We start from the raw sequence: 25,982 nt of genomic DNA, 5'->3' as shown, positions 1-25,982 counted from the left end.
GGAGAAGAGAAATTGCCGGGAAGAACAGAACGCCAGATGGCATCAAGCTCAGAGAAGCAGAGCAGATAGCTCGATCCTGGTCAACGGCTGCGACATACTGTTGGTCTCACCCCGCAATAATTCAGGACTAATAAGACATGTACAAATGAAAGCTGTTCATCGTCCACCGATCCGATGATCTGGGATGGAGCCTTCCGCCATATTCAGGAGTGCATCTTTTCAACAAGACACGATAATGTAAGCGACTTGGAGAGCTTACAACGCACGTAGATCCAGGTTACCATGCAATAGGGCTGTCGCCTATCCTTTCTTTCTGACCCGCCACGACGTCTTCTTGCAGGTATTTCGGCAACTTCCACGGATCTGCTGATCCGATGGCATGGCGTAAATAATGCCCGGGGAAACGTCCCGGTTCATTATCGAATTTTCCGTGTCAAGCATTGGAACGGGGCTCCGCTATAGCTGTGGACTGGACAAATGATTAGGCTCAAGAGGGTGCGACTGTAACGTCGCAACCGTGTGCAGTACTTGAGGATCGAGCTGCGTCGAGGCCATCGTTACACATGCCTACGGACACTTAAGCTGCACCGGAAAAGACATTTTGGTGGGAATGGTAAGTTTATTGTTGCTGCAGTAGATGTGCGACCAGAAAGATGAGTCAATGGTCTGAAGCTGTTGCCTCTAGAAGAGCTCAAACAGGGGGATTAGTGAATTCTGTACCGTGTACCACATGATCATGTATTATGTATCCTTTCCTTGCTCACGATACCTAGTTTTTCATTTTATGGTTCTGGCATGACTGCTCCGGCCATTTCGTAATGCGACGTATACTCTGTGAAAGAGAGATACTGCAGCCTATAGGATGTACGTACCAGGAATGAGTTCTCGCGCCCCTCTTGACCCGGTGTAACGAAACAAAGCAAGCTAAACGAGGTACAATGGTTGTGCACACCGCCACAGTTGGGTCAAGGAGGTTTTGGCGTGAGGGACGACGAGGTTGACACAGCACCCGGCTAACCATCATGACATAGGAACCCCTGATCTGTTGCTTCAGGCAAGAAACGATTCACCCTGCGAACCAGCTTGTTAACAGAAGTTCACCCGGTGCTTAATTGGACGAAGTACTGTAAAAAGCGTGAAATCTTACAAGTTACAGGCTAAATTGAATGGTGTCCAATCACGCGGGATGCTGGCAGCTCTCCGGAGCGTCCCACGGTAAAGAATCTACGGTGCGGATACGCGAGTATTGTAGGAAGCACGGAAGACTTTTTGTCTGGCTACCGCCGTGAGCCGCCTGAAAGTGAATCCCTCCCTGATGGTACTTTGGATGACGCCCATACCACCCCGGGGCGCCCTGTACCCCTCCAATTCGATCGACTTGAAAGAACAGCTTTTGTTGCATGATGACGCCACCGTCGCATTTGCCAGAATATTGCAGCTGTCAATACGTTAAGCCGTGGACGGTTCAACTCGTTCAACTCGTTCCACGCCGATCGACAGTTCTACTGAGGATGCGCATCCAAAGAGCACCTGAGGGCGTCCAGAGATGAAGGCAAGGCAGCCGGAGCTCCCGTCATGTGGTAGGGCACCAAAGCAGCAATACCCTTTCCTTGCAATTGGCAAGCCCACTGCCGTGTTCGTGTCCTCAGGTGTGCGCTGCCCAAACTTCCCAGTCTTTTGACTGCTGGACAAAGCAATCAAAGCAATAACGGAGGCCCAACATCCCACGTCTTGTTTCGGCGAAAACCCAAAGGTCGGTGCGTCAACTGGCTGAATGTGTGGATGGCCTCGCAAAGCAATTAGCTTGCAGTAGTGCTTCAGCCACTTTGTGCCTTTCTGGGAATGGTTTTGGTCGGTGAATAAGGACGCATGAAATGACCCAGGGCCCGGCTGACTGATAAACGTTGATGGCCTTACTACCCCGAAGCCATCCGCTAGCAGGGGGTCCTGCGAGGTGGACCGGGCTTCGTGCATGCTTAGTGCGCCTTCTGTGTTGGGTATAGTATTTGGAAGCCCCTCCATCTGTTTCGATCCATGCTCACCAGGAACCTCCAGGCGCTGTCCGCGTCCGCTCTGCTTGCTTGATATCTGGATGCGCGGCCAGGACTTGAACGACCTGGCCCCTCGTTCGCAACCTCTCATTCTACCAGAGTTGAAGCAATCCTTTTCCTTCGCTCCACCCGTGCCAGCCTTGTGTTTGCATACTGTGGTATAAGAGGACCCTTCATTCCCCCAGACCAGGACCCTTTCACCAGCAGCTTTGACTTTCGAATTTGCCATTCTTCCAGAACACCATCTGACAAAGATCAATCACTTCCATATACACCACGATACAGAATATCAACAAGATATACCTCATCACCGCCATGACCGACTACTCACTCAACACCTGGAGCCAGCAGAACGGTGCCTTTTCACCCGTCGACCCTGCCTTCCAATGGGACTTTACTGGCGTTCAATCCCCAAAGGCCATGGCCACTCACTACAATGATGTCAGCTCACCAGCTCTACTTTTCTTTGAACTCGTGTGCTGACATGTTGCTCATAGCTTCTACAACGAGCAGCAGATTTCTACGCTACACTCGACACTTCTTACGACAGCTTGTCCGCCTCAGGATCTGATGCTTCATACCGGTCAACTCCTGAAAGACGCGTCTCTTCCACTTCCAGCGTAGTCACCCAAGTCAAGAGCTCCATTCCCGACAAGCTTGAGGTGAGCCGCAGAGCTGAACCGCCTGTCTACAACCACTAACGTCCAACAGAGAAGGCGAGAACAGAATCGTTCTTCACAACGAGCTTATCGGGAGCGCAAGGAACGTCACCAGAAGGAGCTCGAGGAGCAGATCAATCAATGGCAACAGAAGCACCAAATCCTGTCACGCTCCTACTCTCAACAAACCGAGGAAGTTGCCCGCCTCAAGGCCCAGATTGAGCAATTGAACAACGAAATCACCAATCTACAAGTCGGAGTTCCAACGCTTTGTGGCTCACTCTGCCAGTCTCCGCAAGAGTTTGACCTGGTGCCTTTCTTCAACTCGGACGCCTTCACTCCGGTATCAAGCCCACGCCTATCAGATGCGACCCACGCCAACAGAAGATGAGCTCAAGATCTCTTATGTGTACTGGGCGGCTTGATTCACTTTGAGATTTTATTCTTTTGCATAGCGTTAGGGCTGGATGAATCATGGGTTGCAGTGGCTTGGTTATCTTAGGGCTATGATCATGTTGGCGTTTTTGGTGTGCAAGGGACAGTTGTAACTGCATACACAATCCCGGCGGCAGATTGATTTTCATCCGGGGTTGACCTTTTCATTATGGGGACTGATTGGAAAAAAGATACTCCTTTTTGTATTTTGGACGAACGGAGGGGTACGTGATGAAGAACTCATTGTGTCCCGTTGAAATTACACAGTTATTTCAATTCTTTTAGGCCCCAGAATAAAAGAGGTGTCAGGGGGCTCAAACAACAGTATGATGATGTTTATGGATCGATTGGCTTTCTGCTATGAGATGGGCTCGGGCCTTTTACAAAAAGCTGTCTAATTAGGAGGTAGCTAACAAAGTTTTCCATCATGATTGTCGCTTTGACTTCAGCCACCAGTTGATCGTACTGTAAGCAATGAGTCTGAGTCGATCATATAATCGGCAATCTTGACCATTGATGTGTATCCTGTACATATAATCTTGTAAGCGAGCCCGAATCCGATGAAGGAGGACCAGGGCTAGACCCGTCGAGGCACAAGGGGAGATCCCTCCGCTGCCCTAAAGTGTCTGCATGCTACAGTCACATTTTCATAGTTCAGTAGTAGTCGGATCTGACCCGATTCCTGAGTAAAGGAGGCATCTAAGCCATTGCATGATCTGACAGTGAGAGTGGCAAGTCTTGTTTCTACTTGACAACGTTTTTGTTTTTCATGATATGCTCTCCACGTGAAAGCACTCCAGACGAGAGAGTATGAGATTGGCGTCATCTCTTCCCTGCTACTAGTAGGCTAAAGCATTTTGACCCCAAGACTCTTGAGCCCTGTAGTACTTTTCCTGCCGGTGGTTTACCGGCACTCGTTGGCATCACGGTTGAAGTGGCGGCGTGTGCTCCAAGTGGTACTACACGAGTTTCCGAGTCACTAGGACACGTCTGCAAAGATAATGGTACTCCAGAAAGCGGATGATCATTGCCCTTTCCTTATACTCCTTTACTCCGTACTGCGTATCAAAGAGGACGGCTTTCCCCGGATAGATCAACGACTATTGAAAGTGCGGATCATGACCATTTTTTCCTTCTCTGCGCTATATGCTAGAGTTATCGTATTCTATGCACGCCAGCTATAACGAGAATGGGCTATGTTTTATGGCATGGCAATCCGTAATAAGAGGTTTGTCCCCTCCTAGGAAGGTGTACTCCACTCATCAACATTCATTTTTGCCTTTACCGACTCATTCAAATCAACGAACCTTACCAGGAAAGAATTAAGTACGGATAACGGGGGATGCTTCGTGGCACAGCACTGACGGCCTTTGGATAGGTTCATCGCTGATCGCAATCTGCGTGGTGATACACTATTCAACCAATGGTGTTGTCTGGTGCGTACAGATGGCTGCTTTTCGTAGTGGTGGCTGATGATCTTCCTTTCCTGTTTTGTCATCTCGAGAGAATCAATGTTGATCTCATTGATTGGTACCTTAGGTATAGTACAACCGAAGTCTGCCAACTACTACTCGGATGACTAAACGACGTCGCGTAGACTTTGTTCGGAAAGGTGGACTGTGTACCTCAACTACCTGTGGCATGAGCATATGGACTATTGTGTCCCGTAACTGTATGTTCAATCCTGTCAACGTTCCTAATAGTCTACATGATACCTGACCGACGCAGTGACGCAGTGCACCCTAGTGTATCCGGGGAATTCCGCTGGTGGCCTTGATGGCTGCTTCGTTTACAGATTGGAACAATGCCCTGAATGATCGGTTGATCTTGATTATCGGTATGATCGAATCGAAGATCCAAAGACTCTACTCCGTAGCGAACATGCCATGACAGCATCAAGTCCCCTGAGGACTCAAAGGATCAAGATGTTTTGAATATTTACGTACGATAGCGTGTATGTCGCTTGCCACGTTTTGAAATATTTAGCCGGACTCGATTCTTCCTTGGCTCGACGAGCCCTGACATCCTACCTGTGCTCTTCCAACAGTGAAGATCTCTTTCGATCGTCACAACCTCCTCCGGTTCGACAATGTTGGCTCGCCCGTCAAAGATCGGACTCGCGCGCGTGTTAGCTACGTACCTAGGTACGTAGTAGCGAAGGAAGATGGGTATTGAAATTCCTTTTCCCCTTCTACAACAAACAGCCGCAGCCAAGAACTCTACGACGCGTGAAGTCGGACACCTTCCGTCGTGATAAAAGCAGCTTCGCGCTGGGTTGCGTCAGAGAGGACGCGTAACTATCGTGGGCACTCGCACTCCACCTTGTCTTTGGTTTCCGGGCGAAGGAAGACAACGGTGAGTTTTCAGATATCCGTATGGATGCATAATGGATGTCCCGAATAGAAGAAAGGTCTGCGAATGGTCCGCCCGATGTTACCATCGACAAGGTCGCCTACTTCATGTTCTTCCGGCAATCAAACCGACAGTGGAACAGCAAAGTCAAGGTCGGTTGCAATGTGGCTGAATAAAAAGGAGGAATGTGGTATCGGAATTTGCGCGAATGGACAGCGACAACAGTTTGACGAACACACAGCGAGACGTGGAAGCGCGCGCCCACGGACGATACCGGCGACACCTGCAGGTCACACCTGCAAGTCTTGTCACTCACTGCAAAGAGATTGAACTTGGGGGCAAATGCGAAGGACGGCCATTGACCGCCGGTGATGGTGTTTGCAGAACCTACAGAGGAAGGAGGGTGTTTGCACGGACAACTTGGAAGTCGAGCGGCGAGCATGCTAGTGGAGATACATGGACGAAAAAATCATCAAATCTTTCCTCGCAAGCACGGCTGGAACATAACTTATCCCCTTTCCAATGGATCAGAGAGACAGTGAGTGCATGCAGTCAGTAGGTTGCGTGGTCAGATTTCTGACTCTCTACGGAACTGGGATTGATCCTGGTGCGGCATGCGTCGGGATTTTGGAATGGCCCCTTAATCGCACGCCAATTGTCCGTTCGAAGCTTGGTACAACACTGATTTATCAGATAAGTCAGTACCGAAGGTGGTAAGGACGGCTGCAAGGGTACAAGATTGAATGGCTAATCTACAGACTCTCCTTCTAGCTTATCTCGTACATCTCTATGGCAGCTGACAAGGTTACAGATCCGGGACGTTGATTGTCTCCTGCCAACTCAGCAAGCTCTCAACCTCGAAAGTGACCGGGAAAGTCCTCTAGAGATGGGACAAGTTTGATATCATGTTACAATCTCCCATCTCAAACTGGCGCCTGTAATCATCTGAAAAGAGTAATCGCCCATGGATGACTGAAGGTCTGCAAGAAATCAAAATCATATGGACTTTCCTCGTACGGAGTAAGCTACCGCGAAAGAGGCCCGAGATGGAAGTGAGATTTCTGGACAAATACGAGGCGGGCCGGATTTACACTGTCGTCGCGGTTCCAAAGGTTTGCGAGTTTGCAAAATCCAAATCCAAACCCAGTCGCAAGCCATGCATCACACATCCCAGCCGCCTGAACACTAGCAGCATGCATTTCAAAGGGCCTGAGGTTCGGTTTCTTTTGCGAGAGGGTTTAGGCAGAGACCAGGGTCGATAAGTCAGCCAGTTCATGTCCATCCCAGCAAGATCTCCTTCACAGGAAAAAACAGGTCCAAACAGCCTGCATTGTCGAAACATGTCAGGATACCACTGGCTCACAATTACCCGGAAGCATGAACAAGACACCATTGCTGCGCTTACTAAGGACCCTGTTTTCCGGTCTTGTACAAGCGTTGGACAAGGGGGGCGGGAAACATTCGACAAATAACAAATCACCGTTGTTCCCTCTGCACGTTAATTCCAGGAATGGAAAAAGGTAGGGATTGTTGGTTACTGCACGAACCACTGGTGGAAAATGCATTGATTCCCTTTAGGTATGGACTACGGGAAGAGTACTACCTTTGAAACACACCTAAGAAGTACGACTTTTTGGGGTTTTCGAGCCTGGGTAAACCCTGGGAAATCTACGGCAGTACTTGTTAAGGAGTACGTGCTGGACCAGGGGAATCGAGTCAATTCCAGGGGTCTGAGTGAGGCTCACGGACTCGTACCACCCACCGGGCTAGGATGCCAAAAGTTGACTCGGGGGCCCATGTGAGTTTTCCGTTGACACAGTCGGACAGCCAACACGTGGGCCGGCGAACCTCGTATTACCCCTCGATTGACCTCTATTCGTTCCACTCCGGCAAGAGGGTTGTCAGTCCAGCAGGGTGAGCCGCACGTACTGTGTGAACGGCACAGATGACTCGGACTCGACCACTCGACGGCACGAATACGAACAGCAATAGTTGACTCGAACTCGACTACTCGAAGGCTGACGGGATCGAATGAACAAGCATGGAAATTATTGACACGTTGTAAAAATAAGGCCACCAAGAGACAAAAGGCAGAGGCAAGCTTACTGGTCTTCAAGAACAACGTTTTTGTTGATTCCAAATCATGGTCAGGATGTCAGGGTTAAAGAGTATAACATGACCTTACGTTGTAGTGTTTCACGGCATCCTCGCGGATAGGGAGTGCTTACTTTTGACAGTTCACCGAGGGTAGTATTTACGACACCTGAAGTGATGAACCATACAATTATCATCCATTCGAGGAAAGACCAAGATCTATCATCAGAGCCCTCGTGTCTTCTGCGCATCCGCGTGTGTCGCCAGGGTCTGTCGCCGAGCTCTTGACATTTTGTCCCCAAAGCACGACGATGCGCCGTGGACGACTCAAGATTGCTTACCATCATACCACAATACTCACCCTCGTATCCAGAAGACAAGGCAAGGTAGCTCCCGGCATACAAAAGTGTAACTCACCGGAGCAAGAGTTTATTGATGCTTTTCGCCCATCTTGAATTCCCACTTGTAGATTGTCGACCGTCGATTGTCGATCAAGTTCGGATTCACGTCCTTTCATCGTTGTTACCTGTGAAAAAGAGTGTCCATCCATCCACATGTCAAAAGAACAAGCACGACATGTACTCCAGTTCTCCAGACATGGGACCAGATGATCGTAGCGGGTAAGTGGCACCCCAGATCGAAGGACATCCCTCCAAGGGTCCTTCAGCAAAGAGCATCGAGATCTTGAACTGGACCCTGATCGTCACTGTCGTGGGGCAATATCAAGGGGTATATTCATGTGTTTGTGTGAGTGTCTAAGTTGTTAAGATGAGGAAACGCCAAGTGGTTTCTATTCGTCCCATTTTGCAAGGACCAAGAAGTGCCGGCGAGGCGACAATATTATATAGCTATATCTTTTGTTGATGTCTCGAGATTGAGAATGATAGAGTGTTTGCGACTCCAAGTCCCGTTCGAGAGGCTTGAAACAAGCTTTGGAGAGTATCTTTGTTTCTTTTTCGAAATGTAAGCAGCTACGGACAATGCGGTATGAGGTAAAGGTCATGTGGGAGATGCCTGGTATTCTCGCTGCAGGGTATAGGACACAAAGGCTTTGGTGTTGTCAATGGGAGGAGCAGGACACACATCAAAAAGAAGGATTGAACAAGACATCGAAAGATCATGGATAATTGCCTACCATGATTGAGCAGGAACGGCGTGTCATGTGACATTAATCAGCCCGTCGTTGCTTCACAGTCTTTGCGAAATTCTTTCTCTGGCAGTTCGATATTCTTCAATACTCGTCCTTGTGGCACGATGAGTCAAACTGGACTTCAAGATTTGTCAAGGTTGAGGTGCTCCACATATCAGGTACTGTAACTTCCGCACAGGCCCCGTGTCGTCTTTGGTCCGACGTCGTAGTCTTCCAGGGTCCGAGAGCTCGCTTTGAGGTGAGAGCCAAGTAAACGTCTGCACTGTCCAGGTTTCTCTGACCCGAGTTGTAAAGCACTCCTACTTCTGTGACGTCGTGAAGCATTGCCTCTTTCACAATGGATTCGAAAACACTGCAGCAGCGACATCACCATTTGTTAACGAACAGTCCACACATGGAGCACATTTTTTTCTTGGACGTTGGTACCCCGTAAACGACGCCGTCCTGGGACGGGGCCTAGGCAAGTATTATATAAGGAAAGTCAAGACTGCCGTTTTGGGAACAGCAGCTTGGCTATATGTCGATCACCCCAGTGGTGGATACCTCTACAGCTTCAGGGTCGCGACGCTCGCTTGACATGATAGCCCTGCAGGCCTCGTCTTGAAGTAGTGGACTCTTGCGGGGTTTAGCAGTCGAATATGCACTCGGCTGCCGTCATGCAGGGACTCGAATCTTGTTTCCATTTGTGAGATTGGGGTGGAAAACGTCCTTCTTTGACTGACATAAGCGACGAAATGCAGTCCAGACTCCACTTTTGGAAACTCGAGTATGACTTTGCGAGTCTGGGATTGTTGTGCGCTGTCGAATTGCCCATTGCAAGTCCTCTGGCATCCACTGCAGAAGTCTCATTTCTGGCATGGCGCACGGCGATGAAACGTAGCGAGCCCTGTTGAGCAAGAGCTTCCGCTACTTACCTATCGTAAATTTTAGGGTCTTTCACGATTAGCAATCCCGCGAGCATCCCGGAAGGTCATCAAAGCTATGCATGGAGGGTGAATGCATACCTAGGGTCTCATCTTGCACTCCCAATACCGCTATGAGCTGACCCGCACGGAAACGAACAAGGATGCTCTCTCGCTTCTGATAAAAGTAGCTCGAGTGCTCGGTAACGCGAAACATATCCGATGTGGCGCTCGGTTGTGGCTAGCCATGGCCGTGTCATGGAGTAGTCGCGTTATGTTCAGGGTCTGCCAAAGCTTATGTTGACCCATCCATGCAGCGAGACGCCACGCCGAGATGGAACAATGAAAAGTTTCTGTAATTCGTTAGTATCAGTAGCAATCGGAAGGGCATGGCCGCAAGGCTCGCTACACTCGCTCAGGTATGGCGGTCGGAGGGACTCTTCGATACCGGAGTGTACCACTATGTATTCTTGATGTTCGAATTTCTAGAAGACAAATCTGTAGCTTGGCGAAGGTAGAATTCAAGTCGGATTCGATGTGAACTGGTCGTTGGCTGGATGCTAGTCTGAGAGCTGTGTGGAATGAGTGCTAAACGGAACTGAACTTCTTTTCAGGTCTCTAACACCAACGCCCTATGCCAGTCTGATCGACTTGTCGAATATTCGTCGCAGGTGTATGACAAATGTTGTTGCTTTCAAAGCTCTGATGCCGAGACCAAACAGGTAGTCGTCGTTGACATGAAGCAAGGAAGAATCATTTCTCTATCAGAAACTCACAAAGATGACCCACGAAAATGCCATATGTTTCGATTAGCATCGACCCCATGCCGTATGGTCACCTACATCCTCGCGATGATAATGACAAGAGCAAGTGTTCGCACGTCGCGACCGATATCTAGATACGTCGAGATTGTTGAGTTCCCAAAGATGTGTTGACGGTCGGTGGAAGATCTGCGCACCTGCCGAAATGCCCCGCCGCATTATCGGGTCTGGGGCTCCGGAGCACGTGATATTCAGTGGGGGCCGTTTTCGGCTCTTCGGGGAAATTAACGGAGCGTTGCATTTCGACTTCGACTTTCGTTCCTCGGCATCTCAACATCAGATCCCGCGATAGTCAACACGGAATTGTATCTTGTGTGGTCCGATTCTATTTCGCATTCTATTTTCCCGGAATCGCGTGCGCTGAAAGCTTGAACATGCCTACTACGAGGCATGAATACTAGCTCCCCGGCCGATCAAGATGCTGCTTCGAGTCCAGCTCAAAACAAACAAGCTGCATGCCTCGAATGCCGACGAAGCAAAGTAAAATGTACTCGTGACGCCAATGCTACCATCTGTCGGAAATGTCAACAAGCTGGCCTACAATGTGTTACTCCAGAGTATCACGTTGGGAGATATAAAGGCGTCAAGAAGTAAGGATGCCCTTTGGGATCAATTAATTTCCGGTCTCTAATTTTTCAAAGCAAGCGGACAGGCTTGGAAAAGGCAATTTATCAAGTCGAACAGGCAATCAAACGTTCCAAGGACGGCTCGACTGGACTTGCTCTTGACGTGGAAGCAGACCTTCGACAATTGATATCTGCTCCTCAAACAGCGCCTCTACGACGGCATTCAACTTCAAATGTCCATAGTTCTCCGTCTCACCCCCCACTGGTCCATCCACGAATGAATCTACATCCTGTCAAAGAGAATGGCATTTCACCTACTGCTCACGAAGTATCGCCTGCGAATATGGGCGAGAAGCCAGATGAGCTCGCGCTCAACAATGCAGATAATCCCCTACAACTCCTCGCCATGGCTTCTGTTCTTCCGGGCCAGTCTCCATCAACAAACATGTCAACTTCCCCGGCCGGCACACTTGCGCACCAGACATCTATCGAGTCTAATCTGGCTGATGCAGACCTACAACAATTTTTTGGTTCGCTGATGTCAAACCTGGACAATACCCCGGAACTTGATCCCATTGAGATAGGCCTGGTGACAACAGAGGAAGCAGACACCCTCTTCGCGTTCTTCTACGAGCGATTATCTCACACTAGGTGGGGCCTCGATCCGACATTGCATACTTCAGCATTCGTACGTTCCAGGTCGGCATTTTTGTTTACATCCATATTGGCCGCGTCCGCTTTGTTCTTACCTAAAGCAGAGGCACTGTGGAAGCGACTTTCTCACCACAGAAATCATCTTGTACGAACCGTCATTTACAACAAGTATAGATCGGTCGAGATTGTGCTCGCATTCATGGTCAACATTCCTTGGATGACGCCTGCAAAGCACTGGGCTGATGATGAGACTTGTGCATATTTGTCTGCGGCGCTCACTCTGGCTTTGGACCTCTCACTGAACAAAATCGTGGTCCCCTCTCCCACTATTCGTCCGGCTGGGTTCCTTGATCGAATAGCAAAAGCCGACTGTATTGATGCGACTAGAGCCCTTCAGATCGATGGCTTCCCGAATGTCGACCCAACATCAGCTTGGGGCCGTCGTTTACTGAGGACCCGAGAACGAGTATACCTTGCATTGTTTGTGCTTGATCGAGGGTACGACCACTTCCTATCCCAACGATGAAGAGATGATTGATTGTGTTTTAGTATCTGCTTGGCGAGAGGACGACCCTACGCTGTGCCTATTGGGCCCTTGGTGGAAAGTTGCGACACGTGGCATATCTCCGATATCGCGGATCGTTGGGATGGTAGTGTTATCTCTGCTGCTGTCTTGAGACGCGATCTGGTATGTCCAACGTGAACCGAATTGTGGCGATGCTGACCCTTTCTAGGTGGGGCTGATCACAGGCGTTCGCGAATTCTGTGACGGGAGTCAGGGCATTAATGGCGGCTCGACCGCAGTCAAATTGTGAGGGGTTGGTTCTCAAATACGACGCCTTATGCGCTAACTCTACTCCAGTCTCAAGGACAAGATCGACCGATTTTTCGAGCAATGGTTCGCAGTATGGTCACGACAAATCACGCAGGGCGATGGTAGGTGTGTCCCGGGGAGAAGTCAATTTTAACTCAGTCTGATATTTGAACAGGACAGCTACCACCCTACGTCGAGATCCTGGCTTCCCACACAAAGTTGTCCACATACTGTAATGTTGTCAATCATCCGACAGCTTCGAACGACGTTAAACAGTTCTTTCGAGCCGCTGGTCTCGCCTCAGCAATGAATGTGATGCGGGCGGCGGTCCAAGGTGAAAACAGGCTTAAATCTATGCCTAATAATACCGTCATCATGGTATCATTTGCAGCATGCTTTGCATTGGCCTTGGGCGCCACTGCTTTCGGAGGCAGGACTATGCTGGCTCCAAATGCCAGATCTCTCATTGAAGAGACCACTCAGGTGCTTGAGCGCATTGGCAGTACCCCAAAACACCGCAAAGGACTTTCAGTCCTCTTTGCTAGGCATATTCGTCGGATCCTGCAAAGCTCGCTTCTCAATCCAGCGGATGGAAATCCAGCCAATATCATAGGCGGTTCAGAACAGGCAATGCATCAAGGCAACCCGAACGTCGACTACTCATCATCCTCCAATGCCCCAGTCAACATGCCAAATGTCTCTTCTGAACCTTACGTCTTCGACATGACTGATGATCAAATCTTGGAGGCCATCAATAACGCAAGTGCGTCCCAAGAACTATTCCAACTCGATGAGACCATGTTTATGGACTGGCTGGATTGGCCCAATGTTACATGATACGAATAGATGCTGTGGAGTCAAGATGATTTTTGGCCAATTTCTATTGAGCCTTCTGGACTGATGCAGATACTGGAAGATTCTCAGCGGCACTCACTTCCCTCGACAGATTGACAAGCTTTTGCAGTTGCTCGAGAAAGATGAAAGTGAGCACAGTATTGGGACTGGAACAGTCAGTGGCCGTGTCGCTATGAAGGCAACAGGTTGGATACTTACGCCAATCTTAGCCAGGCTGGAGTCCAGCCCTTGAAAAGGAACCGCGGGCCCTCATTGCGCAGCGATTCAGCAATTATCTTGCCCACACTCTGCGCAATCGGTCAGCATATGGTCGACGAATGAGTTAGGGATTACGAACCGGCTTCACTCCATCGATTGTTACAGCATTTTGAACCCTGCTCTTCAAGACATCGGCCGGTGCGCAGGCTGTAGTTGCAACAGTGCCGGCAAGTAAGGATGCAAGGAAATGAGTCGGCATGCCATCTTTCAGGCCAAGTGATGGGTTCGACAGCAAGGCACGTTTCGCAGCGGAATATCTGCAATTGTGTAAGCCAACGGACCGAATCTGACAACAAGCATGCAACCTACGTGGCGATCTGCGACACATTCATTATGACGCTGCGAACAACATTCGGCCCGATCCCTCGAGTAAAGGTCCCGACGCCTTCCTCTCTGCCGATTCTGATTAGGGCATCGAATGCATGAGCGTATCCGAATCTTTGAGCCGGTGCTTTTGCACCGTCGGCGCACATTCTGACGAGGGCTACCTGGTTACAGACGTTAGCCAACAATTCACAAGGTGTGTATCGTACAGACTTCGGTGGGATTCCCAATCAATCCAGCAAATCCACCAGCAACCCCAGCGCAAGCGATCTCAATTGGACTGGATAGCCGCTGTTGCCCTGTTCTCTGCCGAGCCTCGCGAGCAAAGTAATTGTATAATCCAAATCTTGCGGTTGAATATGTGGATTGCCGAAGAATAGAAGCTGAGATTCCCCACCATAAAGAAGGAATTCCTGGACAGATTCAGCCACGCCCAAGGTCCATTGCAATTCAGCATTTACCATCACGAGTCGCGAACTGAATGAGGGTTCTAAACATGTTCTGTCTCGTCGAGATGACTTGCATTCGGCTGCAACAGTGATTAGTACTGGAATATGTCGAGATTGTTAAAATTTTACTATTTTGTCTGATCTAAAGGATGAGCTGCGACCATGGTCAGCGTTGGTCTTTTGGAACGGAACGGAGACAGTGCATACTGCAACAAGCGGCCATTGCAGCAGCGGCACCACTGTTCATTGTTAGATCATGCCTCAAGAATGGTCTCTGGATTATAATGCTCACCCAAGCCAGAACGGTTGCCCTTGAGCCTTGGACGTTGCCATCTTCAACGACTTTATTTCACAAGAATAGCAAGAACGTGGACTGCGACGCCGGTGTACGTGACAATGGAGATGACAGGCTTTGCAACAGCAGTGTCTGAGAGACCCTGGAGGATGTATGGTCGACGTATACGGGTTGTATCTATGGACTTGTCGGTCCCAAGTGCATTTTGCACCGTCACCATCACATACTATTCCCACACCAGGATATATGGCTATTCAATCTACAGGCGGTCCCACATTGCTTCTGTTTGTGCACATGTCATCGCATGATTCTATTGGGATGTGTGAGACCTGCATCCTCGGTGATACAAGATTGATCGTGCACCCCACATGATCTGGAAGTTGCAGAGGTCAGACAGAGAGGCAAAGTAAACAAAAGGACTCGGTGTCAAAAATATGGCCGTCGGTCACTAGCCTCAGTCACGTGTTTATCGGATACGGACCCGTGATAATGCTCCCTGAAGTGCCCGACCAACATCCGAAGTCGCTCAAATTACCCGAGAGGTTTTTGTTTTGGATTCTCGTCGACATATCTCTATAATAATATTGTTGTACTTGGGGGCAGTAGATTATAGTAGAAAGAGATTTTTCAATACAGGCCACTCATTTCAACTATATCACAATGGCGACGAGAAGGACATTATTGCTTTGCGTCAACGACATCAGAGCAACTTCTTGCTCTAACATCATCACCACTTCGCTTCCCCGTAGACCTATTGTCCGCCAATCACATGTCAAGCATTGGGTATCAAGGCCGGCTGCTGCTCGACTCTTCACCACCTCACGGTCACGATGGCAAGAAGCAGCAACCCGTCAGGCCGAAGACGATCAGCCGGTCATTGACAGGACGAGATCCAAAGTCTTCAAAGATGCCGATGAGGCCGTCGCAGACCTGAAGTCCGGATCCGTCGTCTTCAGCGCCGGATTTGGCCTGTGTGGAACAGCTGGTATGTGTTTGGATCTCTAGAGATACAAAATTGATCTTCTAGCCTGACAACGACTTGTGTAGAAACTATAATCACAGCAATGCATAAGCGAGGGGTCGACTCGCTGAACAACCTTACTGCCGTCTCCAACAATGCCGGCGCTGCAGGAGCTGGCGGACTTTCGCCCCTGACCAAGTCAGGCCAGATAACACGCTGCATCCTTTCATACCTGGGAAGCAACAAGAAGCTCGAGCAAAAGTACTTGACCGGCCAGATCGCGATCGAACTATGCCCTCAAGGGACGTTGGCGGAACGAATCCGTGCCGGTGGAGCTGGCATTCCCGCTTTCTACACACCAACCGGTGTCCGTAAGTGGCGGCAACCCTGACTGATGTGTTGATGGACGGAAGATGTGGCTGATGCAATGCAGATACCTTTATCCAGACCGGCGAGATCCCTACAAGATTGGGACCGGCTGATCCAGAGACCAAGAAGTCGGTGGTCCTGGAAGGGGGGAAAGCCCGAGAAACTAGAATCTTCAGTGGGAGAACTTATGTCATGGAGACAGCCTTGACCGGCGACGTTGCCATTCTGCGTGCCTGGAAGGTCGACGAGGCGGGCAACTGCCAATTCAGGTAAGATACAACGTGTTGTCAACTTGACCATTGGAGGAATATGACTGACTTCCCGAAAAGGTACACCACAAAGGCATTCGGTCCAATCATGGCAAAGGCTGCTCGTCTGACAATCGTCGAAGCCGAGAATATTGTCCCCGTTGGATCAATCGACCCCAATGATATCCACCTTCCGGGCATTTACGTCGACCGCATCGTCCCAGCGACCGTCGACAAGGTACTTGAGAACAAAAAGACGCGACCAAGTGGCAACGACAGCGGCTACGAATCCGAAGCGGCGTCGACGCCTTCCAACAAGTCCGACGCCAAATCAGAAGCTCTCGTCCGACGAGACCGCATTGCCCGCCGGGCGGCCAAGGAACTCAAGCACGGGATGTACGTCAACTTGGGCGTCGGCATGCCCACCCTCGCGCCGTCCTTCCTCCCCTCGGACGTCAAGGTCTGGATCCAGTCCGAGAACGGCATTCTCGGCATGGGCGCGTACCCGACCGAGGAAGAGGTCGACCCGGACATCATCAACGCCGGGAAGGAGACCGTCACTCTGGTGCCCGGTGCCTCCACGTTCGACAGCTCCGAGTCGTTCGGCATGATCCGCGGCGGCCACGTCGACGTTTCGATCCTGGGTGCGTTGCAGGTCAGTGCCGCCGGGGACCTCGCCAACTACATGATCCCCGGGAAGGTGTTCAAGGGCATGGGCGGCGCCATGGATCTGGTTTCGAACCCGGACAAGACCAAGATCGTGGTGACGACGGACCACGTCGACAAGTACGGCAAGAGCAAGATCGTCGAGAACTGTTCTCTGCCATTGACCGGTGCCCGGGTCGTCAGTACCATCATCACCGACTTGTGCGTGTTCGAGGTCGACAGGGCAAAGGGGACCCTCACGCTCACGGAACTCGCGCCCGGCGTGACGGTTGAGGAGGTCAAGGAGAAGACGGATGCCAATTTTGCTGTTGCCGAGACCTTGGGTCAGATGGAATAAACGGGATGAGCAGCATTTCTGTAAGGGACTGGTTGGGATAGATGAGTTTCCACTGCAGCGACCGAGAGACGTAAGGTATGAATAGGTACGGAGTAAACGGAAAAAGAAAAGGATAGCTGATTTTTTTGCGTCATATATCATCTCAGCATGATGGAAGGGGAATGGCCGGTCGAGGGTCGTTTGGTGCATTACACGCATGGGTGAGCTATTTGATCCTAGATAGCCTAGATGTCTGGAATATAATTGTAAAGGAGGTATTTTCGAAGACTCATCAATCAGCATTCATGATGGTGTTGAAATACCACTCTAGCACATCGAACCACGATGACGGGATGACACAATGCAGAGTCCTGATGAGCATTGAACACTTTCCGTATCTACCAAGAGATGCTGTCTCGAACGAATGATATGTACAAAACATGTCGATTCTATTTCCAATGGGATTTTTCATTTTTCCCGTTTCTAGACGACAAAAAGACTTCGAGATACTCGCTGCAGGAGCCTAGTACGGGGGCCGGTCGAGGCCGACTTTTTACAGTTTGGCCTGCAACTTCGCGCCGGCCATTCCCGGGGCAAAAGTCGTGCCTCGTCCCTCCGTCAATCCTTGGACTATCTCGTCGATGGCGTTGATAATCCATTGATTCCCTTCATCGGTCGCCAACCATTCACCACCTTCAATGTCCTTCTCGGCCGAGCCGTCGGCGTAGGCCTTTCGCAGCCCGAACACGTGGCTGGTGACCTGGGGACCGACGCCGGTCTGCGCGCGCAGACACGCGATGGCGACGAGAGACGTGAGCACGCGGCCGACCTTGATGGGCGAGTCCGCGGGAGGGTCCGAGAGCAGGTTGGAGTAGTGGCCGTTGAGAATGTGGACGGGTAAATTTGGGTGGCTCTGGGCCAGTTTGTCGAGCAGTTTGCCCTCAAAGGGCCTGTACACGCTGTCCCAGAGGGCACGGCCCCTGGCGAACGAAGTAGAAATGTTGTCCGGATCGAGTTGTCGCGAAGGTTGGGACGGGATGCTGTCGAAGACGTCCTTGGGCATGCCCTCGCGAAACGCGCCGAGGCAGTTGATGGTGCGGGGGATGCCGTTGAAAGAGATACATTTGAGACCGACCTCGCGCATCAAACCCGCCGTCTCAGCGGCCGGAGGTGGCGAGGGTAGTGACTGTGTCAAATGGAACAGTTCGATCATCGAGCCGGGAGAGTTGAGCGTCATGGTCGTCGCCGTGGCCATGGTCAGCCAAGCGGGGATACCCACGCCATGTTCTTTGGCGCTGTTGGCCACCCGCGAGTACGTCGAGCGGATCGTCGGCGGGGCTTTGAGGTAGCCCGGCAGAGCGTACGCCGCGTTGATGAGTTGCTTCAATGGGTCGGAAAGCTTCGACATGTCTGCTGCTGATGGTGGCTGCTTTCTCGACTGCTTGATCTTACGAGCTAAAACGCACACACACAAACTTGTTAGCGTCGTCCGGGCGGATTAGACGAACGCAAACGGGGGTTTGGAAAGGAATTGATATTCTCTGAAAATAGAACAGAATAGAAATGAGGTTGGAATTAGCGTACGTACATTGTGACCTGTTGGCAGTTACGAAGCGACTTGATGGAGGAGACGGCTTTTCTCCCGACGCCTTGCCACCCGACGACGAGTCACGCATATAAAGGAGCCTTGTGGGAATCGATTGGTGGGAACGGGGCTGTAAAGCTTATCTCGTCAGGACTATATCTGCAAAGTCAGACGGCGATATGTATATGTCCTGATGGAAAGCTGGATCAAGATGAAATTGGGAGGTTGTTTTGTGAAGTCGGGAATACGGAGTTCCACAGTACCTTGAGACCTCGGCAAAAAGAAACACCGGTACCGGCGTCAAGAACAACAACCGTCTTCCTCGCAATCTCCACGCACAAACACAGAGACTCGGACATTCTTCTACCTCCGCCTCGAAATACTCGTTTCCCCAGGTTTTTGGTGGCTGTTCTCCTCGCTGCCATTTCGCCCGGGTGAAGCTTGCGAACCAAGCCAAGCCTTACTCGCATCGATCTTTAACTATATCTGGCGCTACACCCTGGCCTGATGTAACACAACGCCCCCGGCGGATGTCCGAGCTGGGCCTGCCATCACGAATCAATAATACCGAAAGCGCATGGATGATGGCCCTGTACCTTATCTACAGTATCCTTTTCAGGCCCTGGCCCACGGGGTACAAAAGAGACGAGGGGTCTCCAGAACAAAGGTTGGTCGCACAGATGAACCTATAAGTTGAACAACGTCTCTACTGAGATTTGATCCTTGTATCTTTTTCGTCTTGTTGATACTTGTTGGGTCTTGGAATAATCTTGTCGGCGATCCTTCAAGGCCTGTGACGTCGTTCAAAACTACAGTACTCACATTGTGTCACGACGCTGATTCCCCAGAACATGGTCACTATGGCCACCAGCACCGAAAACACACGCGATAGATCTCTTGAAAAAGTAGATTCGCAACCTGCCATGGAAAAGCCAGTCGATATTCAAAACGAGTTTGAGGCCCAACGGGATCTCGACGATGATGAACATACCAAGAAACTTACTCGAAAACTTCTCTTCAAGCTGGACACAAGGTAAGGCTCGACTGTGGTGCTACGTAGCACTGCTTATCGGACTGAATGCTTCCTAGAATTCTTCCGGTTCTTGCTCTTCTCTTCCTTTGCTCGTTTCTCGACCGCACAAACGTCGGCAATGCAAAGATCTTCGGTCTCGAAGATGATCTTGGCCTCAACAACAGCCAGTATGCCAACGGACTCGCTATTTTTTTTGCTTTCTACATCGCGTCTGAGCTGCCCAGCAACCTGATTCTCCGTCGCGCGAGTCCACGGGTTTGGCTATCGTTCCTGACCGCAGCTTGGGGGATTATTGGCATGTGTCTCGGATTCGTGCAAAACTATGCAGGCTTCTTGGTAGTTCGTGCTTTTCTGGGGCTTGCTGAGGGCGGGCTCCTTCCGGGTATGGTACTCTATTTGTCCGGGATGTACACCCGAGGCGAAATGGCTCTTCGGATCGGTCTCTTCTACACCAGCGCTTCTCTTGCTGGTGCGTTTGGCGGCCTCCTGGCACGCGGCCTGTCATCCATTGGCTCACGCGGTGGCCTTGATGCAGGATGGAGATGGATATTGGTCATTGAAGGGCTGTTGACCTTCGTGGCAGGCGTCGGAGCCTATTTCTTGTTGCCAAACAGTGTCGACACAGCTTGGTTCCTCAAGCCTGAAGAAAGAGAGCTGGCCAAACGGAGACTGCGGATGGACACTTCTGCACATCTCCCAGACGGTCACCATGCGGAGGGTGCTGAGAAATTCCGCTGGTCTGAGGTCAAACGTGGATTGTTCAATATTCAGCTATGGCTGAGTGCGACCGCGTACTTTTCGATTCTCTCCGGATTATATTCATTTGGGCTTTTCCTGCCAACCATCATCAAAGGCCTGGGGTACACCGCAAACGAAGCCCAACTATGGTCGGTCATCCCCTATGCAGTGGCAGCAGTCCTCACGGTGATTGTGGCAGTCCTATCCGATCGCCTCAAACTTCGAGGAGTCGTTATGCTCTGCGTACTACCCTTGGCTATTATTGGCTATGCAGCAATTGCCAACGTTGGAGTGCATGACAATCATACCAAGTACGGCATGACATTCTTGATGGCAACGGGGTTATACGCCAGCGTTCCACCTGTCTTGGTTTGGAATAGTAACAATTCAGCCGGGCATTACAAGCGTGCTACAACTTCCGGTCAGTATTCCCTTCGTTTTGTCCTTCGAGTACCAGGTATGGTCGGGAAAGAAGCATACTGACGAGTTTTGTACAGGTCTTCAATTGGCGATTGCTAACTGTGGTGGTTTTGTTTCCGGTGAGTTCTACTACATCTGAGTACAAAGAAGTATACTCACAGATGTACAGCTTTCACATACCCATCTACTCAAGCACCACAATACCACAAATCACATACCATCATACTGGGTCTTCTGGTCTATGCGTGGTTCGCGTAAGCGGGTCTCCTTCGGATTCATTAGGACTTGTGCTAATTTCCCTTGACAGTATCTTGTTAAACGTCCTGTGGTGCGCAAAGATCAACCGAGACAAGGCTGCAGGCAAATACGACAAGTTCATTGGGTATGGCGATGATCGCGACCCGGAGTTCAAGATGGTCTTGTAATGTAATGGGAGATGGCGTGGGCGGCCTCCATCATGGGACAAGTTACAGCAGTGTGAATGATGGCCACCTGGAAGTACACTGTAGTCGCAGGTGGTCCACAGTCCATGTAGCCCATCTTTTCATATACCAGTACCAAGAAGCCGCATATATCCACTCGATCCATTTGATCCATTTACTGTGAGATGAGTCAAGCCAGTCGCTGTTTGAGTTAGAGGCGTGTGCTCTGGCATGCGGGGTATGGATCACCTCTTCACCAACTACAACAATCGGCCTTTCTCATCCCACTTCGACTGATCACCTATGCGACCACGAGACTCTGCATCTATTCGTTCCACATCTCTGACACCAAGTCCAAACTCCTAACCGTCGATATGGCTTCTTCACGTGCCCCAAATGCAAATCAACTGGCCACCTCCTTGCCAGGCTTGACTACCCATGTGAGTTTCCTAGAAAACATCAGAAGTACTTGGATATCTGTGCTCACGCCATACTAAATAGATAACCGGTCACGATCCAAAGACAGGGAAAGCTATTGTTCAAGATTCCCGTCCAGGCAAATGGAGCCAGTACGACGACAAGTCGATGGCCTTCAATGTCATCTACTCCACTTCGCAGTTCCCGGCAGACCTGAACAGCGACAAGGACCTCAAAACGCACGACGAGGTCATCTCGGGTGGCAAGTTAGGCCTGGTCAACCCTAGTGGCACGGTGTGTCGTGTAGTCGACTTTGCCCCGGGATACGAATGCATGATGCACCGAACGCAAAGTCTGGACTACGGCATCGTCCTCGAAGGGACCATCGAGATGGTGCTGGACAGCGGAGATCGTAGACAGATGCAGAGAGGAGATGTCGCGGTCCAGCGAGGAACGATGCACGCCTGGAAAAATCCCAGTGACACTGACTGGGCAAGGATGATTTTTGTCCTTCAAGACTGCCAGAAACTCGAGATAGGAGGACAGGGGTTGAAGGAGGACTTGGGTAGAGGTACAGAAGGCTTGCCACCAAGTGGAAACGATGCCTAGAGCCATCGAAAGACGATCAAATGAGAGGTACGGAGTAGTTGAGAGACGGGAAGCAAATTGCGAGGCCAAGTGGACTAAGGAACAAGTCGATCCAACTCGAGTCTGGGCGGGTGGGAAAGGACAATCAGATCAGCCGCCAGAGCATACATTGTTGATGCTACATACACATAATGTCTTCATCAATGGCGATCAATCAATACCAGTAGAGAACTGAACTTGACTACCTAACCTTTGATGTGAGAGTGTTCCATTACTTTCGTCGTAGAATCAACAAAGTGACACCCCTGGTATTTTTGGTAAAGCGTGGTGTTGCATGCGGCTCTTGCGGCTGTCAGACACTGGAAATATTGTTCTCTAGAAAAGAATCATAGCTGTCATTACAAAAATCATCCCCGTATTCCATCCACTTGGCGCGGCGCATGATTGGCGTTGACTGGATCCAAGTGGCTCGTGTTGTTGACGGACGGACCAAGATCGAAGAACCAAGTCGAGGAAGATGCCCAATTTTTGCGATAAGGATCTATTCCAACTTCTGCCTCCGCAATATATACGTCGTCTTCAGTGTCTGTGCAGTTTTGTACATCAATTCTTGTGAATACTTTGACTTGTTTCTTGTACCTACAAATTACTCCTGTTAATCAACAACCGCAACACAAGCGCCCAAAACCTGTTTACCCCATACTCCGTACCTTGCGGCCAACCGGAAACTCCTCTACCAAACGATCCTCTATTCGACTTTGCGCCAGAAACACACGATTTCTCTACACGGCAGCAATTGGTTGTCATTGCCCGCGCACCTTTTTTTCGCTGGCGTCATTGGGCAACTATCGACCACGACCCAGTTGCCAAACAATGTGCCGTGGCTGCGGCCACCAGATCTGCGACAATGGTGTGGCAGCGCAGCTCGTCACTAGGAATAGGCAACGCTTCATCCATGGCACGAATACGAAGTCGGGGGGATTCAGACATTGAAAAGGATGGGTTTGGGGCCCGGCCAAGCAGCAGCGACGATAATGACGAAGCAGTCATGGACGACGTAGACCCTTCCTTTGCGACCTCTCGTTCGACCTCCTCCTCCTACCGACCCATGCTCATAAATAATGCCTACACATCCAATCGGTCTTCTTCACCTTCCTACCTTGGCCGAATGCCAAGATCGATCATGAGGTGGATATGCTTGGGTGTGGCAGCCGGACTGCTCATCTTTGTGTTTTCTCTCGTGCGAATGAGTTGGAATGCGGACAAGGAGGTTCAGGTGGCCATACAAGAAGAGAAGATCAAACCCAAACCACCGCCGTGGGAAAGCTTTCCCTTCCTGGATCGCTACTATGGAGGAGTGCGATCACTTGTACCTTCAACTTCGAATGTGCCAGAATATCCCAAGAAAGAGGACGAGGTACCAATGGAAAATCTGGATCTACCTGAGGAGCCACCATTAGATCCACCCGAAGAAATCAATTCGGAGAAAGTGAAGCGGGCGATTCAGTCTAGCAAGCCCTTCAACCCTTATCCAGACTACAAGTCTCCTGAATACGTTGCGAAATATGGAGAAAAGGTGGACTGTTTCCTAGACGAGAAGAAAACAATATCGATTCCGCAAATCCGGGTTTACGAAGGGGTTCCTCGAGGCTTTCCTGAGGCCGTTATGGGCTCGGCTCAGTTGCTGGGGTTGAGGACAGACATTTGCTACGAGCGGTTTGGAAGATTAGGTCCATACGGCCTCGGTTACAGCATCAACCGTGGCGGAAGTGGCGCTCAACAGGAAGGCGAAAGGGAGGGAGCAGATGCAGTGTGGGAAGAAACGCCAGAAATCGATTTCAGAAGTGTGAAATGGACCGAGGCTCAAAACAGATGTGTACTTGCGAACAAGCATCGTTTCAAGGAGTTGCCCAAACCCCGAATCGAGAAATTCAGAGCCATGCAGATAGGGACCATGGAAAAGCGAGATGAAGCCGCTGAATTCTCGTCGATGCCAGCAAAACCGGCCAACAGTGTGAAAACCGGCTCGGAAAAACTGCCTCGTACAGCAGTTATCATTCGGACGTGGTCGGACTACCCGTACACGCCCGAGGACAAAATCTACTTGCGATCTCTGATCTCAGAATTGACTATGATGAGTGGAGGAGAATATGTGGTACATTTCCTCATACAGGTCAAAAACCAAGATTTACCTGTCTTCTCCGACGACGAAACATACGAGCGAGTTCTTCGAGACTCGTTACCAGAAGAGTTTCGCGGGATGGGTACTCTCTGGACAGAGCGACAGATGCTGTTGATGTACGGTGGTCTGGAGGAGACTTGGATGAGAGACCTGCCCGTGCACGGTGTTTACCGTAGCACATTTATGCCCATGCAATATTTTGCCTACCAGCATCCAGAATACGATTTCTTCTGGAACTGGGAGATGGACGTCCGCACCACCCACCATTGGTATCATTTCTTCGACAGCGTCTCGAAATGGGCCCAAAAACAACCGCGGAAGTTTCTGTGGGAACGAAACAGCCGATTCTTTGTGCCCTCGGAGCATGGCGAGTGGGACGATTTCAGTCACACGGTTCGTGTCCAGACCGAGCAAGGCACAAACAGCGCCAACAATCTCTGGAGCAGTCTCAATCGCGCCAAGGACCCCAACATTCCTGGCGCCGTGAATCAGCAAGGGGATAAACCTATTTGGGGACCTGAACGGCCGCTTGACGACGACGTCGCCTTTGAAAGTGACCCTCTTCCGCCGACCTCTTTCGACAAGGACAAGTATACATGGGGAGTCGGCGAAGATGCTGACCTCATCACGTTCAACCCTCTCTTCGATCCCGACGGCACCACCTGGCTCCTGACGGACGACACGACCGGATACAACATCACCCGTGGCCGACCTCCACGAAGGACGGCCATCATCACGGCGAGCCGGCTCAGCCGCAAGCTCCTGACCACGATGCACCGTGAGACGGCCGTCAAGAAACACACCATGTTTAGTGAGATGTGGCCGGCCAGTTGCGCGCTGCACCACGGCCTCAAGGCCGTGTACGCCCCTCACCCAGAATACATCGACCGCAAGTGGCCGACCAAGTACCTCGAGGCCGTGTTCAACGGCGGACGAAACGGTGCGACGGGAGGGGCTCGCACGAGCGTCTTCGGGGACCGAGAACACAACTTCCGTGGCACGACGTGGTACTACAACGCCGGGTTCCCCGAGGTGCTCTGGCACCGCTGGTTGGGCATGAGGTTTAACAACGCCGGCGGCGAGCAAGAAGAAGTGGCCGGCGAGGGGAGAATGTGTCTTCCTGGAATGTTGATCCATCCGGTCAAGCGAGTTGAGTTGATCCTCGAAGGTAGACGAGCCGATCAGAATCCTTGAAGTGTTTTTTTTCAACCCAGGTAATTTTAGCCTCGTCTATTGTTTGCCAGCTGGCGGTCGCAAGCTTTATATGTACTGTTTGTTTTTTTTCCCAGTACCTTGATGAGAACGAAGAGGTAGCTACTAATTTAGCTTTGTGTATAACAAGATCGTTAAACAAGGGG

At 50.6% G+C, this 25,982-nt stretch overlaps 7 protein-coding genes across 7 annotated transcripts; 5 read left to right on the top strand and 2 right to left on the bottom strand.

The window, feature by feature from the left end:
* Positions 1–2,052: 2,052 nt before the first annotated feature.
* On the top strand, positions 2,053–3,521 carry PV06_09785 (uncharacterized protein). Its single transcript, XM_016411258.1, has 3 exons — positions 2,053–2,492; positions 2,549–2,713; positions 2,763–3,521. Exons 1-3 carry the CDS (start codon positions 2,367–2,369, stop codon positions 3,099–3,101), a joined length of 630 nt encoding a protein of 209 aa, XP_016258012.1. The 5' UTR covers positions 2,053–2,366; the 3' UTR covers positions 3,102–3,521.
* Positions 3,522–10,854: 7,333 nt separating this feature from the next.
* On the top strand, positions 10,855–13,613 carry PV06_09784 (uncharacterized protein; the record flags this gene model as incomplete). Its single annotated transcript, XM_016411257.1, has 6 exons — positions 10,855–11,054; positions 11,106–12,182; positions 12,234–12,372; positions 12,419–12,495; positions 12,547–12,620; positions 12,674–13,613. 6 exons carry the CDS (start codon positions 10,855–10,857, stop codon positions 13,333–13,335), a joined length of 2,229 nt encoding a protein of 742 aa, XP_016258011.1. The 3' UTR covers positions 13,336–13,613.
* PV06_09783 (uncharacterized protein) lies at positions 13,379–14,717 on the bottom strand (the record flags this gene model as incomplete). Its single annotated transcript, XM_016411256.1, has 9 exons — positions 13,379–13,499; positions 13,552–13,640; positions 13,691–13,868; positions 13,921–14,099; positions 14,149–14,348; positions 14,397–14,464; positions 14,514–14,538; positions 14,592–14,623; positions 14,677–14,717. 9 exons carry the CDS (start codon positions 14,715–14,717, stop codon positions 13,379–13,381), a joined length of 933 nt encoding a protein of 310 aa, XP_016258010.1.
* Positions 14,718–15,244: 527 nt separating this feature from the next.
* Positions 15,245–17,531, top strand: PV06_09782 (uncharacterized protein). The gene is made up of 4 exons (XM_016411255.1): positions 15,245–15,664; positions 15,727–16,011; positions 16,074–16,278; positions 16,339–17,531. Exons 1-4 carry the CDS (start codon positions 15,340–15,342, stop codon positions 17,258–17,260), a joined length of 1,737 nt encoding a protein of 578 aa, XP_016258009.1. The 5' UTR covers positions 15,245–15,339; the 3' UTR covers positions 17,261–17,531.
* Positions 17,532–17,673: 142 nt separating this feature from the next.
* PV06_09781 (uncharacterized protein) lies at positions 17,674–19,028 on the bottom strand. The gene is made up of 2 exons (XM_016411254.1): positions 18,828–19,028; positions 17,674–18,694 (listed from the first exon to the last, which is right to left on the bottom strand). Exons 1-2 carry the CDS (start codon positions 18,913–18,915, stop codon positions 17,793–17,795), a joined length of 990 nt encoding a protein of 329 aa, XP_016258008.1. The 5' UTR covers positions 18,916–19,028; the 3' UTR covers positions 17,674–17,792.
* A 2,703-nt stretch (positions 19,029–21,731) lies between these two features.
* PV06_09780 (uncharacterized protein) lies at positions 21,732–22,648 on the top strand. Its single transcript, XM_016411253.1, has 2 exons — positions 21,732–21,877; positions 21,939–22,648. Exons 1-2 carry the CDS (start codon positions 21,812–21,814, stop codon positions 22,461–22,463), a joined length of 591 nt encoding a protein of 196 aa, XP_016258007.1. The 5' UTR covers positions 21,732–21,811; the 3' UTR covers positions 22,464–22,648.
* A 362-nt stretch (positions 22,649–23,010) lies between these two features.
* Positions 23,011–25,952, top strand: PV06_09779 (uncharacterized protein). The gene has a single exon (XM_016411252.1). The coding sequence runs from the start codon at positions 23,350–23,352 to the stop codon at positions 25,816–25,818; it is 2,469 nt and encodes an 822-aa protein (XP_016258006.1). The 5' UTR covers positions 23,011–23,349; the 3' UTR covers positions 25,819–25,952.
* The last annotated feature ends 30 nt before the right edge of the window (positions 25,953–25,982 follow it).

The sequence above is a fragment of the Exophiala oligosperma genome (assembly GCF_000835515.1).
Source record: "Exophiala oligosperma strain CBS 72588 unplaced genomic scaffold supercont1.11, whole genome shotgun sequence".
In the NCBI taxonomy this organism is placed as follows: domain Eukaryota; kingdom Fungi; phylum Ascomycota; class Eurotiomycetes; order Chaetothyriales; family Herpotrichiellaceae; genus Exophiala; species Exophiala oligosperma.
This window is presented reverse-complemented; position numbering and strand designations above follow the sequence as displayed.